General features: G+C 41.1%; 1 protein-coding gene across 3 annotated transcripts in view; it reads left to right on the top strand.

The window, feature by feature from the left end:
• GRIA1 (glutamate ionotropic receptor AMPA type subunit 1) overlaps positions 1-12981 on the top strand; it is a gene marked incomplete at both ends in the record, with an annotated part of 120543 nt that overhangs the window by 83662 nt on the left and 23900 nt on the right. For all 3 annotated transcript variants that reach the window (XM_082771452.1, XM_082771450.1, XM_082771451.1), the window contains 2 exons: positions 834-1040; positions 2150-2520. In XM_082771452.1, the coding sequence (XP_082627578.1) occupies positions 834-1040; positions 2150-2520 (578 nt within the window). The remainder of the gene's footprint in view (positions 1-833; positions 1041-2149; positions 2521-12981) is intronic.

Raw genomic sequence — 12981 nt, 5'->3', positions numbered from 1 at the left:
ATAACAATAATAACAATAATAATAACAGCACTTACTGTTTCCTGTCGGGTCCATAAAGATATCTGAAAATTGCTGTGGCTAATTAAATAGGTATTAAAAAGCTCTCATGCTTAAGTATAGAAAATACAAAAGATTGTGACAAGATAGTAGAGGCATCAGCATAGGTAAATTAGGAACATTATACCTGTGCTTTGTGTTTAGCCCACAGAATGTGGGCTGTAATTTTTGGAAGGATAAGCTGTATTGTGCAGAGAGGCTGAATCATAGCTTTAAAAACAAATCTCCACTATAATCATGAAGGAACAATAAGTACCCCGTAATGTATGGTATCATGTAGTGTGTCATTGTATACACTCACCCTGCAGAAACAGATGAAATTTTACTAACTTATTTGTTGAATGCTTGCTGTGAATCTACAGAGAAGGCACAATACACAAACTGAGTTAAACATCTTTAGGGCTTTCTCCTGTCCAGCAAATTAGTTTCTGCCTGTGCCCACATAGGCAGACATGCCTGTAAAAATTCACAGCTCCGATGCACTAAATATCCCTTACAATGAAAGATTTCTTGCCCAAATCCCCTCAGCTTCTCTGTTGCCCTCAGGTCTATCACTGCAGAAGCTGCACGCAGTTTCTGCATAAAAAAATAGAAAATGCCAAAATAAAAATCACCCTTTGTACTTGCTAAATGAATCCTTTGTATGTTGACTGTGCCCTTTGGTACAGGAATACAAAGTTAGGGCCAGAAGCTGCACACGATGCTCTAGTCTGAATCACTGAGATGCATTTCTAGAAAGGTGGAGTGAGGCTCAATATTGGTCTTCTCTGTGCCAGGAAGACCCATACGTGATGCTCAAGAAGAATGCCAACCAGTTTGAAGGCAACGAGAGGTATGAAGGCTACTGTGTGGAGCTTGCTGCTGAGATTGCAAAGCATGTTGGCTACCACTACAGGCTGGAGATTGTCAGAGACGGGAAGTACGGAGCCCGGGACCCCGACACCAAAACATGGAATGGCATGGTGGGAGAACTCGTATATGGGGTGAGTATCCCGCCTTATCCACTGTCTTTAGGTCTTGCATTGAGAACACATTCAAGCCCTAGGGTAAAAAGGAGCCCTGCCTTCTGTCAGCCTGTGCTATCTTAAGGACTGCTGCTCTGATAATGCAAATAATCAGTCCAAAGAAAATGTTTTAATTTAGAGTGGGACAGCATATTTTATGCCCATGGAAATGTCAAAATGTTTTCTTTGAACAGTTCCAGGAAGATTTTCTTTTTTTTTCTGGAAGAACAAGTATTGAAAGGTCAAGCTTTCTCATGGGTGGAATCTCCAAATTTTACTATATTTTATATTTGCATGATAATGGAAGGATAAAGGAAGGATAAGATTTCAAAAACTTGGTATATGACTGGTGAACAGTAGGACTTGATCATTTTCTGTCTAGTCACCCATTCCACCTGCTCGGATATATCCCTGCACCCTACACTTCTAAATCTGATTCTCTCTTCAGAGGGGTCTAATTTACCCTTGATGGTGTAAGGAGCATCAGTGCACAAGTCTATGTGTCACTGTGTCACCATGCCAGAGCGAAGGATGATCTGTCCCCTGCCAGGAGCTCTATGGGATGTACCAACAACCATTTCAATGCGTTTCCCTTTCCATTTTCAAGACTGATTATAAAATAAGTGGAGAGTGCACATCAGTGTCACTGGAACTTTTTTCCTCTTCTCCTGCATCAGTTATGCAATCAAAAAGCAGTTTCTGATGGAAGTAAACATCCTGGCATCTTTTTTTCAGGTGATTGGCCTTTCCTTGCCTCTTTTGATGTCTGGATGATAAGGCCCTTTTAGCAAAAGTCATCTGCATCAGACTGTGACATCAGTGGATAAATCACACAAGAGCTAGGTGGCTGGAAAAGGAAACACTGTGATTTCAAAACAGAGCTGGTGATCAGTAGTGACAAAATGGAAATAATCCACCAATATTATGGGCTGTTTCTTTTTAACATTTCTCTTGCAATTGGTTTTGTCTGATTACTTCTCAGATAGTGGGGTTAAACAGAGATCAAAGGCAAATAAGCTGGTGTTAGTAGATATATTTTATCATCAGAATGCAAATCTCTTTTCTTCTTCTCTATCTCTTTTTTTCAGAGAGCTGATGTGGCTGTGGCACCACTAACCATCACTCTGGTTCGAGAAGAAGTTATAGACTTTTCCAAACCATTTATGAGTTTAGGTATCTCTATCATGATAAAAAAACCTCAGAAGTCCAAACCAGGAGTGTTTTCCTTTCTGGATCCGTTGGCTTACGAAATATGGATGTGCATTGTTTTTGCCTACATTGGAGTGAGTGTTGTCCTCTTCTTGGTGAGCCGCTTCAGCCCTTATGAGTGGCACACAGAGGAATTTGAGGAAGGACGGGACCAGCCAGCCAATGATCAGACAAATGAGTTTGGGATATTCAACAGTCTCTGGTTCTCCCTGGGAGCTTTCATGCAGCAAGGATGTGATATTTCTCCAAGGTGGGTTACCTCCTTCAGTGAACCTCCTTCTAGTTCACGTGATTTAATCCTTCTGTATTCTTTGGAACCGAACAGGTCCTTTGACCTTCTTTCCTGAACCATAGTATAGACTTTAGAATCAGTTTGTGATTCAGAATGGATCCAAGGGTTCACGGGTCTCTCAGTTGGGAACTTGGGACCTCAAACTTGGGACCATAAAAAATATCATCCTAAATTTATGCTGGGGAGTTCTCTTGAGGGAATTTACAAAAATGCAAACACAATTTTCTAAAGCCACCGATTTGCAATCAATTTTTGTCAGTCATTTATTGTGTTGCTATTAGAAAAAGGTCATTCTAACATTTTAGGGAAGCTATAAAATTCTAGTAAAGTAGGGAGAAATAATATAGTAGGTGCCCAGTAAAAGGTTATAAAGTCTGTGCCAAACATTATGGAGCGCACTATGTGGCTTTAAGTATTATTGGCCTTTAGAAAGGTCAGAGAAGTACAGTTTTCCTTTTGGTTCCCATTGCAGTCAATAGTTCTGCTGCTTGAACGTTCAATAGGACCAAAGTCTAAAGGGTTCCTAAAAGGGCTTCTGGTGGAGTCATTTATTCTCTGTATTAATTAAAGATTGTTGTGATTAGTTTTAGGTAATTTTCTTTGGAAAATATAGCACAATATATGGGGGCTGAAAAAATGCATGAAATGCAGAAGATGAAAATCTGTGACAGAGACAAAAACAGAGATCTGTTTGTAAATAAGGTTTGGAAATACCTCCTCTCTTTTTGAGAGCTCTCTTCCCACAAGTTTTATGGTAGAGATTTTGTCCATTACAGGAGCCCATTATACACACAACCTTCTTGCTTTGTTCATATAGAGGCAAAAAGATAAGAAAAATAATTTAAAACATAGGAAATAAATAGTTGGAATAATTTTGTTATTTATTTGTCCAGGTTGTATACCCAGTAAATAACATCTGGAATGGCCGTGGGATTTTTCTTGTGCTATGTGTATATTCATATGAAGCAGGATCACAGGTGACCCTGGGCTAACACTTTTGAGACTTACTGTGTTTTATCAAGGGCAGAGGCACTTAGGATTTGTGAGACTGGACAAGGGATACCAAGCTGTGGCTTTGTGTGCAGATTGCATGTACTTGTCACTGTACTTGTCACTCCCACGAGGTCTGCTGGGGCATTGATTGGAGGGAGAGCATGGGAACAGGTCAAGCACCAAACTGAACGATTGCTCTCATTCTTCCTCCCGTGTCTCTGAGGCGCAGTGTATGTCTGCACCGCTCACACACCTGAGGTTTACATGCAACCTCATTGGACCAGGAAAGTTGCCTGTCACAGTTCAGGCTAAGAACAATTTTGGCCTGATTAGACTGAAAACAGAGGTACTGCCAGTCACAAGAATCAATCTACAAGCAATATATGCATTTTCTGCATTCGCATGCCATGGTGACATCAGAAGTGATGTTCTGATAAAAGCAGATGGCAAAGACACCTTTTGTTTTCTTTCCCCCTCCCTCCATTTTTTTTTTTTTCTGCTTTGTTTTCCTTCTCTCCAAAGGAAATTTGAACAGAGAGATGTGTTGCGAGTCAATGCAGTCGATAGGAGTTAATTTCCCAGATGCTGAGATGGCATCAAAACTCGGGGGACGAGAAGTAGGCACAACTGTCAGCAAGCAGAGATAACAGCGTGCAGCTCAGTGCTGCTCCCACGGGATGGCGGGGGGAGGCCAGGCACCAGCTTGTTGGCCATCAGATGCCAATTTATCCAAATATTAATGAGCTTGTGGTAGCAGGGAAATAAGAGCTTGCGGGGCATTTTGATAGTGACGGCTTTTATGATTATGTTTTATCATCTGATCATTGATTAGTAGGAGTGTAGCAGGAGCACTCAGAAAGTCTTCCCTGCAGAGGGAATTTCAACTATATTGCTGTCTTGTAACACAGCCCCATGTGTTAGGATCAGGCTATTGCCATTTTTTTTCTCATTGCTGTTTTTGTCATCATTATTCCTCTTATTTAGGAAAGAAAATGTCTTCCTTTGGGGAGTTTTCTGTAGCTAGTTTCAGCTCCAAAGAGGAGTGTGTATAGGTGAAAAGCTGAGGCTTTGTGGTACAGCAAATTCTAAAACATCTTTAATAAAAAAGTCTCAGGTGATTTTGATCCAAATAACAGGATTTGCTCTAGCTAAACAACATGCTTTGAATCACCATTTCAAAGTGTTGTTTTATTTTGCTTTGAAATTGGAAATGAAAATGATTGTGTCATTATTATTTTCATGTTGTTAATTTGATCATCTTGATAATGAAAATTCCAATGTCATTGGAATCTATACTTTAGCATGGAACAGAAAAGCGCTTTCTGACTACAAATATTTGCAAGAGAGAATTTGAAAACCGAAGTATGGGAATTATTATAACTCCCTGTACTCTGAGTACTGCTCCTTGTGATGGTTGCAGGTGGAGAGGAATATTTCTGTGAAATGTGAAAGCAAGGAGGAAGCAGGAGGGTGAGAATTTCCGTAGGATGTTGTTGTACAGAAAGGCTCCGAGTGCGCTCTATCTTTCACATGTATTTTTCACACGAACCTGGTGCAGGATTTCTGTGACACATCACTTAGAAATGAGTACTTGGTAGAACGACTTGGTGGGCAGGTGGAGATCTGCTCTATTCCAATATATTTCCTATACGGTTGCTTCTAAACTTATCACTATAATCTCTCAGCATCTCCCCAGTAATGTATTAATCAACATAAATAGCTTCTGTTATACATCTGTTCTGTCATTCTCTCCCCAGCAGAAAGGAGCAAGTGCAGGGGTGTATTTTGTTTTTGTAGAGGTTTTGGTTTGTTTATTTCAGTTTTGTTTTGGGAAGGAGTAGGGGAAATTTGTCTGGAGGTTTTTTTTGCAGAGCATATTTTTTTTCAAGTGCATATGCCACTATGTATTTGTCATAAAAAAAAAAAAAAAAAAAGGAAGATCAAAACCGCAAGACACATCGCTCAGCACAGCAGGTGGTGAGGTTTGCAGCAACTCCTTGCTCCTGTAAAAGTGCATTCCTCAGTCTCGGACCAGTCCCCAGGGAACTTCAGTCCCCCACTGAGACCAAAATTTGCTTTTGAAGGAAAACTGTGTCCTTTTTAAGGACAGACTTACTAGCCAGAACTTTAATTAGCCTTTTAAGTATGCTTGTCACAAACTGCCAAACACTTCAATGATACACTATGAATTTGATGACCTGCGGATAGCCAAGACAGACCATACCTGTGGGTTATGTGCTCACAGTCTCATCTGCAGAGTGAAGTTTCTGGGGAAGAGGTCAACTGGTGTCCCTTAAGCTCTGAAGCTTTCATGTGTAAGTGTAGTCTGAATGAGCATGACAAAGCCCATGCTGTGACCTATTGTGGAAGGTCCCAGCCACAGCTGATGGCAATCTGTGTTGTGCCTTTGGAGGCTGCAACATGAGCATGGGGAAGGAATCCACCCAAATGAGTCCAAATAGAGCCTGGGAACTCTTTGAAGTTTCTCACTGGGGTGTGCGAGATCCCCCTTCTGTACCAGCACTTGACCAGTGATGTGGTTCAGTCATTACAACACAAAGTAAATTGTCCTGTTTGAGGTGAGATGGTCCCTGTAACTGCCCTTAGAAATCTTTGTTTTCAAAGTACTGACTGAAACACAGCAGAATGGGAGAAAAACAACATTTTGGAGTTGTGAGTGGTTTCACATATACAGTAGCAGGCAGAAATCAGTGAAGTCTGAAACGGGCTATAAACCATTAGGCTGTGTGAAGTGCCACCTTAACTTCAGAAAACAGACATGAAATTGCAAAAGCACTCATTAAATGTGAAATACAGACCCAGAAAGGAGATTCTCAGAGCAAGCGTCAGAAGTAATAAATAACCTGCAGCCAATAGCAAGAGCCTGCAGCAAGAGAAATGTGAAGTAAATATGACTCATATTGTACCATTTTTCAGAAATGTAATTTGATAAATTGTGTTCAGAGCTTAAAATAACCCTGGTGTGTAGCAGCTGTAGAGAGTGGGACCTCACTAACATCCAGTCCACTGCTGCCCTTCCTCGCTCAGGACAGACCAGGGACCACCGAGGAGGAGACTGGGGTGACATCTGGGCTTCCAGACCTCCTCTGCAGCAGAAAGAGGCATTGAATTTTTCACCTGCCCCATCATTTCCTCCAGAATGAATTATTTGATTGTAGTGAAATGGATAAAAAAAAAAAAAAAAAAAAGCAGTGAGCAAAATATATATTTCTGCTCTCTGCTTCCAAGCCTGATATTCTATTTTTTGTTATCTCAAAATGCATTGCTTCATATGGCTTGAGCCCAAAAGAGACTTCCTGTATATTAAAGACTATCAAATTTAATCCACTTACCCTTTCTTTAACTCAGAAAACTTATGTTTGACTAAAGTTAAATGCATTTGGTTAAAATATATCTTCCGGAAAGGCATTTGTTCTTCCTTTGAAGATACCATGAGATAGAATGTGCACGGTTTTGACCAAGTGACTAAGGAGTCTTGTCCCCAGTGAAGTTTGACAGAAAGATAAATATCACACAGTGTCACCCAGCAAATAGAGCCATCCTTCATGCCACGTTAGACGAAAATTAAACAGACATTTCCAAAAATAAAAAGGCTTCATGAGAGCATTCTTTGTATTGTGCTGAGGGAATGAAACATGTGTATTTTAGATTCAGCTCACAACCTAACACGAGTAGAAGGGATACGTGTAGTTGTGTCATGACACAATAAGGTGTCATGTCACGATACCTTCTTGAAATTGCTCATTGTAACTGCTCATTATATTGAGAACAGAGCTGGAGTTACCCTGGTCAACCTGTGTTGGAAAGGAAAATAAAAATGAAGCTTTCATCACAGCCTGGGGCTGGGAGAGAGCCAGCCTTGTGAGGGGGCATTTCGAGAGCACCAGCAGGGATGGAGGAGCAGGAGGAATTTCTGTGCTGGCTGATCCCTCCGAGGTGGGTGTTTACTGTGCACAAGGAGACAAGGTGCAGGATGCGATCCACCCTTCCGCTGGCTGGAGATAAGAGTGAAATGAGACCTAAGCTGTCTGCAGAGCCCAGACCTGGAGCCGGCGCAGGGTGCAGAGGGAACGTGCTGCTTAGGGTTGTCTGCTGGCAGGGGTGATGAATGAGAGTGCTCGGGGGTGGGAAGGAGAGATACAAATGCTGGCTGCTATCCAGTCAATAGATACCATCTATTATTTATACGTATCTTGTGGACATCGTTATTTGTTTTTAGTGACAAGGAAACACTGCACTCTGGCTGATCTATAGCAGTGTGCAGCCAGGCTTACATTTCACTGCAGCTTCTTCTGCAGGCACTCTGGTGCTCTCAGTCATAGCGGGATGTCTGTGGAAGAGCAAATGTAGTATTTATTATGTACCTGTAATTAATGCTGAACACTTTCCTCTGGTATTTTTCCTGTTTATTTACATTTCTTTTTAGATCAATTGAAAAAAATCACAGGAGACTTCAGCCACAGAACTAGTGGAAATAACAGTAAAATTGCACTACAAGTTGTTGATGTTTTTTTCTAATCTATCCTCTGGAGATTTTGAAAAATAGCAGCACTTTCAAATTTCATCAAGATGTTCCTAGTACTGAAGGATTTTATTCAGTTCTAGAGAAGATCTAAATCAGAAATTGGTTAGGACAAATAGTCTTTTCTTTTTTTTGGTGAGAGGTTTCATTTGGATTGTTTCAAGGGAGTTATTTCTGTTCTGTTCTTTGTTAACTAACTTTTGCAGTGTAGTTATTTTGTTAAAAATGAGAATTAGGGAAATTAGAACCAAGGGCATTTAGCAATTAGAAGGATTTTAATTCCTTCCTGAAATGAAGATCAGGTCTGGGTGTTTATTTGGCAGCGCTTTTCAGATTCAGTAGGCATCTTCCCTGACACCCCAAGCATCTGCCCGCCTTTTGGTCTTGATGGTTTTTTTTTGTTTGTTTGTTTGTTTTGTTTTTTTTTAATTTATTTTGCCTTCCACATTTAACAAGGGAAGGTCTAGGGGCTGACAGTTTTTCAGATGTGAGCTTATGTGGGCAGAAAAAGGAGGAGGTGAGCACTGCTGGTACCATTCCCGGCAGGCAGGCAGCGTCAGTAGGAGCAGAGGTCAGTGGCAGAGCTTGCTAAAGCCTCTCTGGAGACATGGGAGATGATGATTTTATTGCTTGCTTCTACAAACCAGGTTGCTCACCGCCAGTTGGATTCACTGTGCAGTCTCAAAGCAAAGGGTACATTGTTCAAAGAAGGAAGAGGCAGTTTGTCCTTTCCTTGGGGAGCACAAGCAATTTGCAGCTCATGCTGGGGCAGCCCTGGGGACAAGGTTGGTTTAGCATCCCTCCTATTCCTGCCCCAATGTGGGGTGAATCTGGAAGACGTGGAGGCTTGTTCATGGGGACAAAGCTCAGGACCATTTATTTTTGGTAGTTTGCTCAAACTGGTAGGCTAATGTTGGACTTTAAGAATAAAAGTAAAAAATTAGGATTTCAATTTCTGGAGAAGCCTTCTTTCCTTTTAAAAGTGTACCAAATGATTTTGCAATTATCTCTATCTGGCAGAGTTAATTATGTCCAGGGAGAGGAAATTCAGGTCACAGTGTAAGAACAGTATTTGCAAATCACCAGAACTGATGACCACACTTATTTCTGAAATGCACTTAACCAGGGAAAGTGACTCACCGGAGGAGCAGCTTGACAAATTGCACAATATCTATCTAAACAGGCCCCTTCGGAGCTTGCGCAATTCCATGGCAACCAAAATGTGGCAGCCAGGGGAAAATGGAAATTCTTTCAAAATAGTCATCCTTCCTATCCTCTATTTCATTTGGGAAAATGCTGAGGGATACAGAGGTCTCAGAAGAAAGAAATGCTTAAGTAACAGAATATTGTTGGTAAAATGCAATTTCATCTGTAAAAGAAAAAATGAATCTCTTGGATTTCCACGCTCTACCATCTGAGAATTTCTAAATGCAGCAGAGGAAATGAATGTTTCCTCCAATGATCTGTACGGCAGTACCTTGGGATGGTCTCACTCTCAGACACATCTAGCTGCTCTTGCATGACTCTCACTTCAAGCTTCTGCCATTGAAGTTGCTGGGGGACAGCAAGAAAATTGCTGAAAGTCTCCTCCGTGAGTGACAGATCTACTAATCTTTCCACCAGCTGTATTTGAAATGAAAAGTCAAACACTTGACTCAAAAGCAGACTTATTAAGCTAAAAATGTATTTGCCATCTCTTTTTTTAGGACTAAATAAATGTTTCTGATATTTACTGCGAACAAAAGAAAAAATAGTGGGGAAACAAGTGCACTGGCATTTTTTTCAATCTATTCGAAAATGTTATTAGAACATCTCTGATGTGGAAATAGCATGTGCTACTTGTGTGTCAAGTGCTGTGCACTGACTCAGGATCATGAGTGGTGCTATCATTTATATGGGTGCTTGAGATTCATAGCCTTCTCTGTGACTCCAGCAGGAGACCCTCAGAGCCTCCAAGGACTCCTATTATGCTGTGCTCCCACTTGCTGATTTTCAATCAATAACAGAAACACACTTTCTCTTTTCATTTTCTTCCCTCTTCATAATCTGTTATCCCCGAGCAGTCCGCTCAGCTGGGGCCTGACATTCTCCAAGCTGCAGTCAAGACTGAGCATGGTTGCGTCTTCCTCGTAGCTAGGTAGATTGCCAAGTGTTTTTGTGAAAGGATAGGGGTTGTGAGGAGCTCAATGACCTCCATCTCCCTGAAGTGGTGTCCTTTGCAAAGCCTGTAACACCCCGCTTTAATGTTGGCACTTGGGAAAAATATTGTAGCTAAGATAGGAAGCCCTGAGTGTGTTTTCACAGGGAAGCCCTGTGATGAGTTTAAATAACTCATCCATATGCTGTACATAACTTTTGTCAGCACTAAGATATCTGCACACTGTCTGGATACAGTCAAATGAGCATTGTGCTCCTCGACTGAAATTGTTCTGGCTCACACCACACAGAGCATCTACAGCTGCTCTTTGCTGGATTAACTCCCTGGAGCTGGCTAAAACTTCTTGGCCTTCAACTGGAAGGCTCAGAGTACTTACCTTATTCCACTGGCATTTAGGATTTTTATACTAGTTTTGCTTTTGTCCCAGATATCATCCCAACCACCTATCCTGGTTACTAGGGAAGCACCACATACCCTTTTACAATAAGTTCAGGAATGTGTATATACAGCAAACCATGTTCATTGCAACTTCCCAAACAGTGAGCAAGCAAGGACAAATTTATAGAAGTACAAAAGAGGTGCTTTTTTGTTCATTGTGAAGGGTTTGATGAAGCTCAGTAATTGGAAAAAGCAGTATAATTTCCAAAGAAAAAAGAGACAGAAGTAGAAAGGAGAGTTAAGGTTTGATTAAAACCACTTGGAGTTGACCTGGATGGAAATATTCTATAAAATACTTTTTGCTCAGTTGTTGAACAAATTTTCTCAGGAGAGGACAATAATGTTTTAGAGGAGCTCCCTGCTGAAGCTGGGAGTGCTGCATGCCAGGATGGAGGTGAATTGTAAAGATGGGAAGAGTTTAAAACAAATAGACATATTCTGAAAATTTACCTACATGCAAACAGACCAGGAACAACACAGTCTCTGGGTTCACAAACTGTTTGAGTACATATGAAATTTAAATATTAAGAAAAATTCAAAAGCATCCCTCTGTGAAAGCTGCTGCTTTGCTTTCTATCAGTGAAGTTTCCTCTAAGAAGGTCTTGCTCCTGATGCTAAGGTATCTGGGCTTTGTAGAGCAAACAGGGTTACACAAAGAGTTCCCCCACCTTGTTCTCTCATCTTCCTTCATTCTGTTATTTTCTCTGTTTCAGGCAAAAGCTCCAGCCAAGCAAATATCTCACCAGGGTACTTTGAGTTTGTTCTGGTCCAGCACAAAGGTTTCTTAGTCATTAACATTTTCACAACTGGCCTGCTTGGAATAAGCCTAAATTGCTTTGTCTTCTCTAGGGATCAATGAATGCACTGGCCGGTCAAGATATTGAGATGAGATTGTGCTGTTTGGAGTGATGAGATACTAAATGTCTCATTGGGACTACTCTGCCGTCTGAGACACCAGTGTGGCACAACCAGCAGGTGCTGGGGATTATGTGGGTCATGCTAAAAAATGGGGACAAAATCTTTTTTGTGCTTGGACAGAGTCTGGGGTTGAAGGAGGCACCTCTGAGATCCTCCATTATGGTCTTTCTTCTGTTTTCACGTGGACCAAAGAAACTGAGTGACAGCCAGGTGTCACCTAACTCAAACCATCAGGTAGAAAGGAAGGAAGCATACAGCATGTGTATGCACCTCTTTCTGTAAGCATTAACATACTTTAAGGCATTCAATCAATTTAATGAAACCATCCAGTAGTTCTCATTAATGCCTATGCAGAAGAGTTGCCGCTTACCCTTAGATCCAAAGGCTAAGCAGCAATAATCCGGTCATGGTAATGATAACTAACTACTTTGATCTTCAGATAAAAGAGTCTATAAAAGTGAAAAAGTGTAACATCACCGTTATTTGAACAAACTCAGAGCATGTTATATACACTAATGAATTCTCCTAGTGAAGTCTGATGATGAGAGGTAATAGGAGGCAAATATGTGAACAGAGGAGCAGAGAGGAAGAGGAGTCCTCGTCTGGTGAAAGGAAAAGCATCAAGAATCACTGTTCTTGCACGTATCCTGCATAGTGTGGGTACATGTGAGACACGAAGAGGGGGCCATAAGGGCTCAGCTGCAGGAGTCGAGCACCTGGAATGCTCTCCCATAGGAATAATTTTCTCCTCTCTTGTTTCTTGAAGCTCTCATAAGAAGTAAGATCTTAAGCTGCAGAGAGGCAGACTAAGGCAGGGGCCATCTTTTCATCTCAGCAGTGTTTCTGAAGCCTTTGGAAAAAAAAAATAAATCACCAAATGGTTGTTAGCAGGTAAAAGAGAGCCAGCAGAAACAGTGAGCATGTCTCCCCTTCTTAGTGTAGGAGTTTTAACATTAAAAGACCAGTAATCCTGTGCTCATAAGGCTCTCCCAAAAGGCACTGGCTGGGAAGAGAGACCATACTCATTCCCTACCACTTCTACAAGGACTATGGTATGCCCTTGTAGAAAAAAAGAAAGGCTCAACTTTGAAAATTGAGAAAATTTCTCATCTACTATCCTAGCCAGGTATCCCATTTTAAGTCATAAATTAAGAGAGAGAAAAGGAAGGAAATACTTGGGAATATTGCTCAGACTGAAACCTTCCACTGCAGAAAATACTCTCCTTGGAGAAAAGGTCTTTCTCTTCTCAGACTGGGAAACCTGAGCCAAAGACAGAACAAAAAAAAAAAAAATGTAACATTGGCCAGAAGTCTCAGGAATGGAGCTCTAAACTGTGAGCACATATAGATGACTAAAGAAAGATCTTGG

This window comes from Aythya marila, assembly GCF_965140915.1.
Source record: "Aythya marila genome assembly, chromosome: 14".
NCBI lineage: Eukaryota > Metazoa > Chordata > Aves > Anseriformes > Anatidae > Aythya > Aythya marila.
This window is presented reverse-complemented; position numbering and strand designations above follow the sequence as displayed.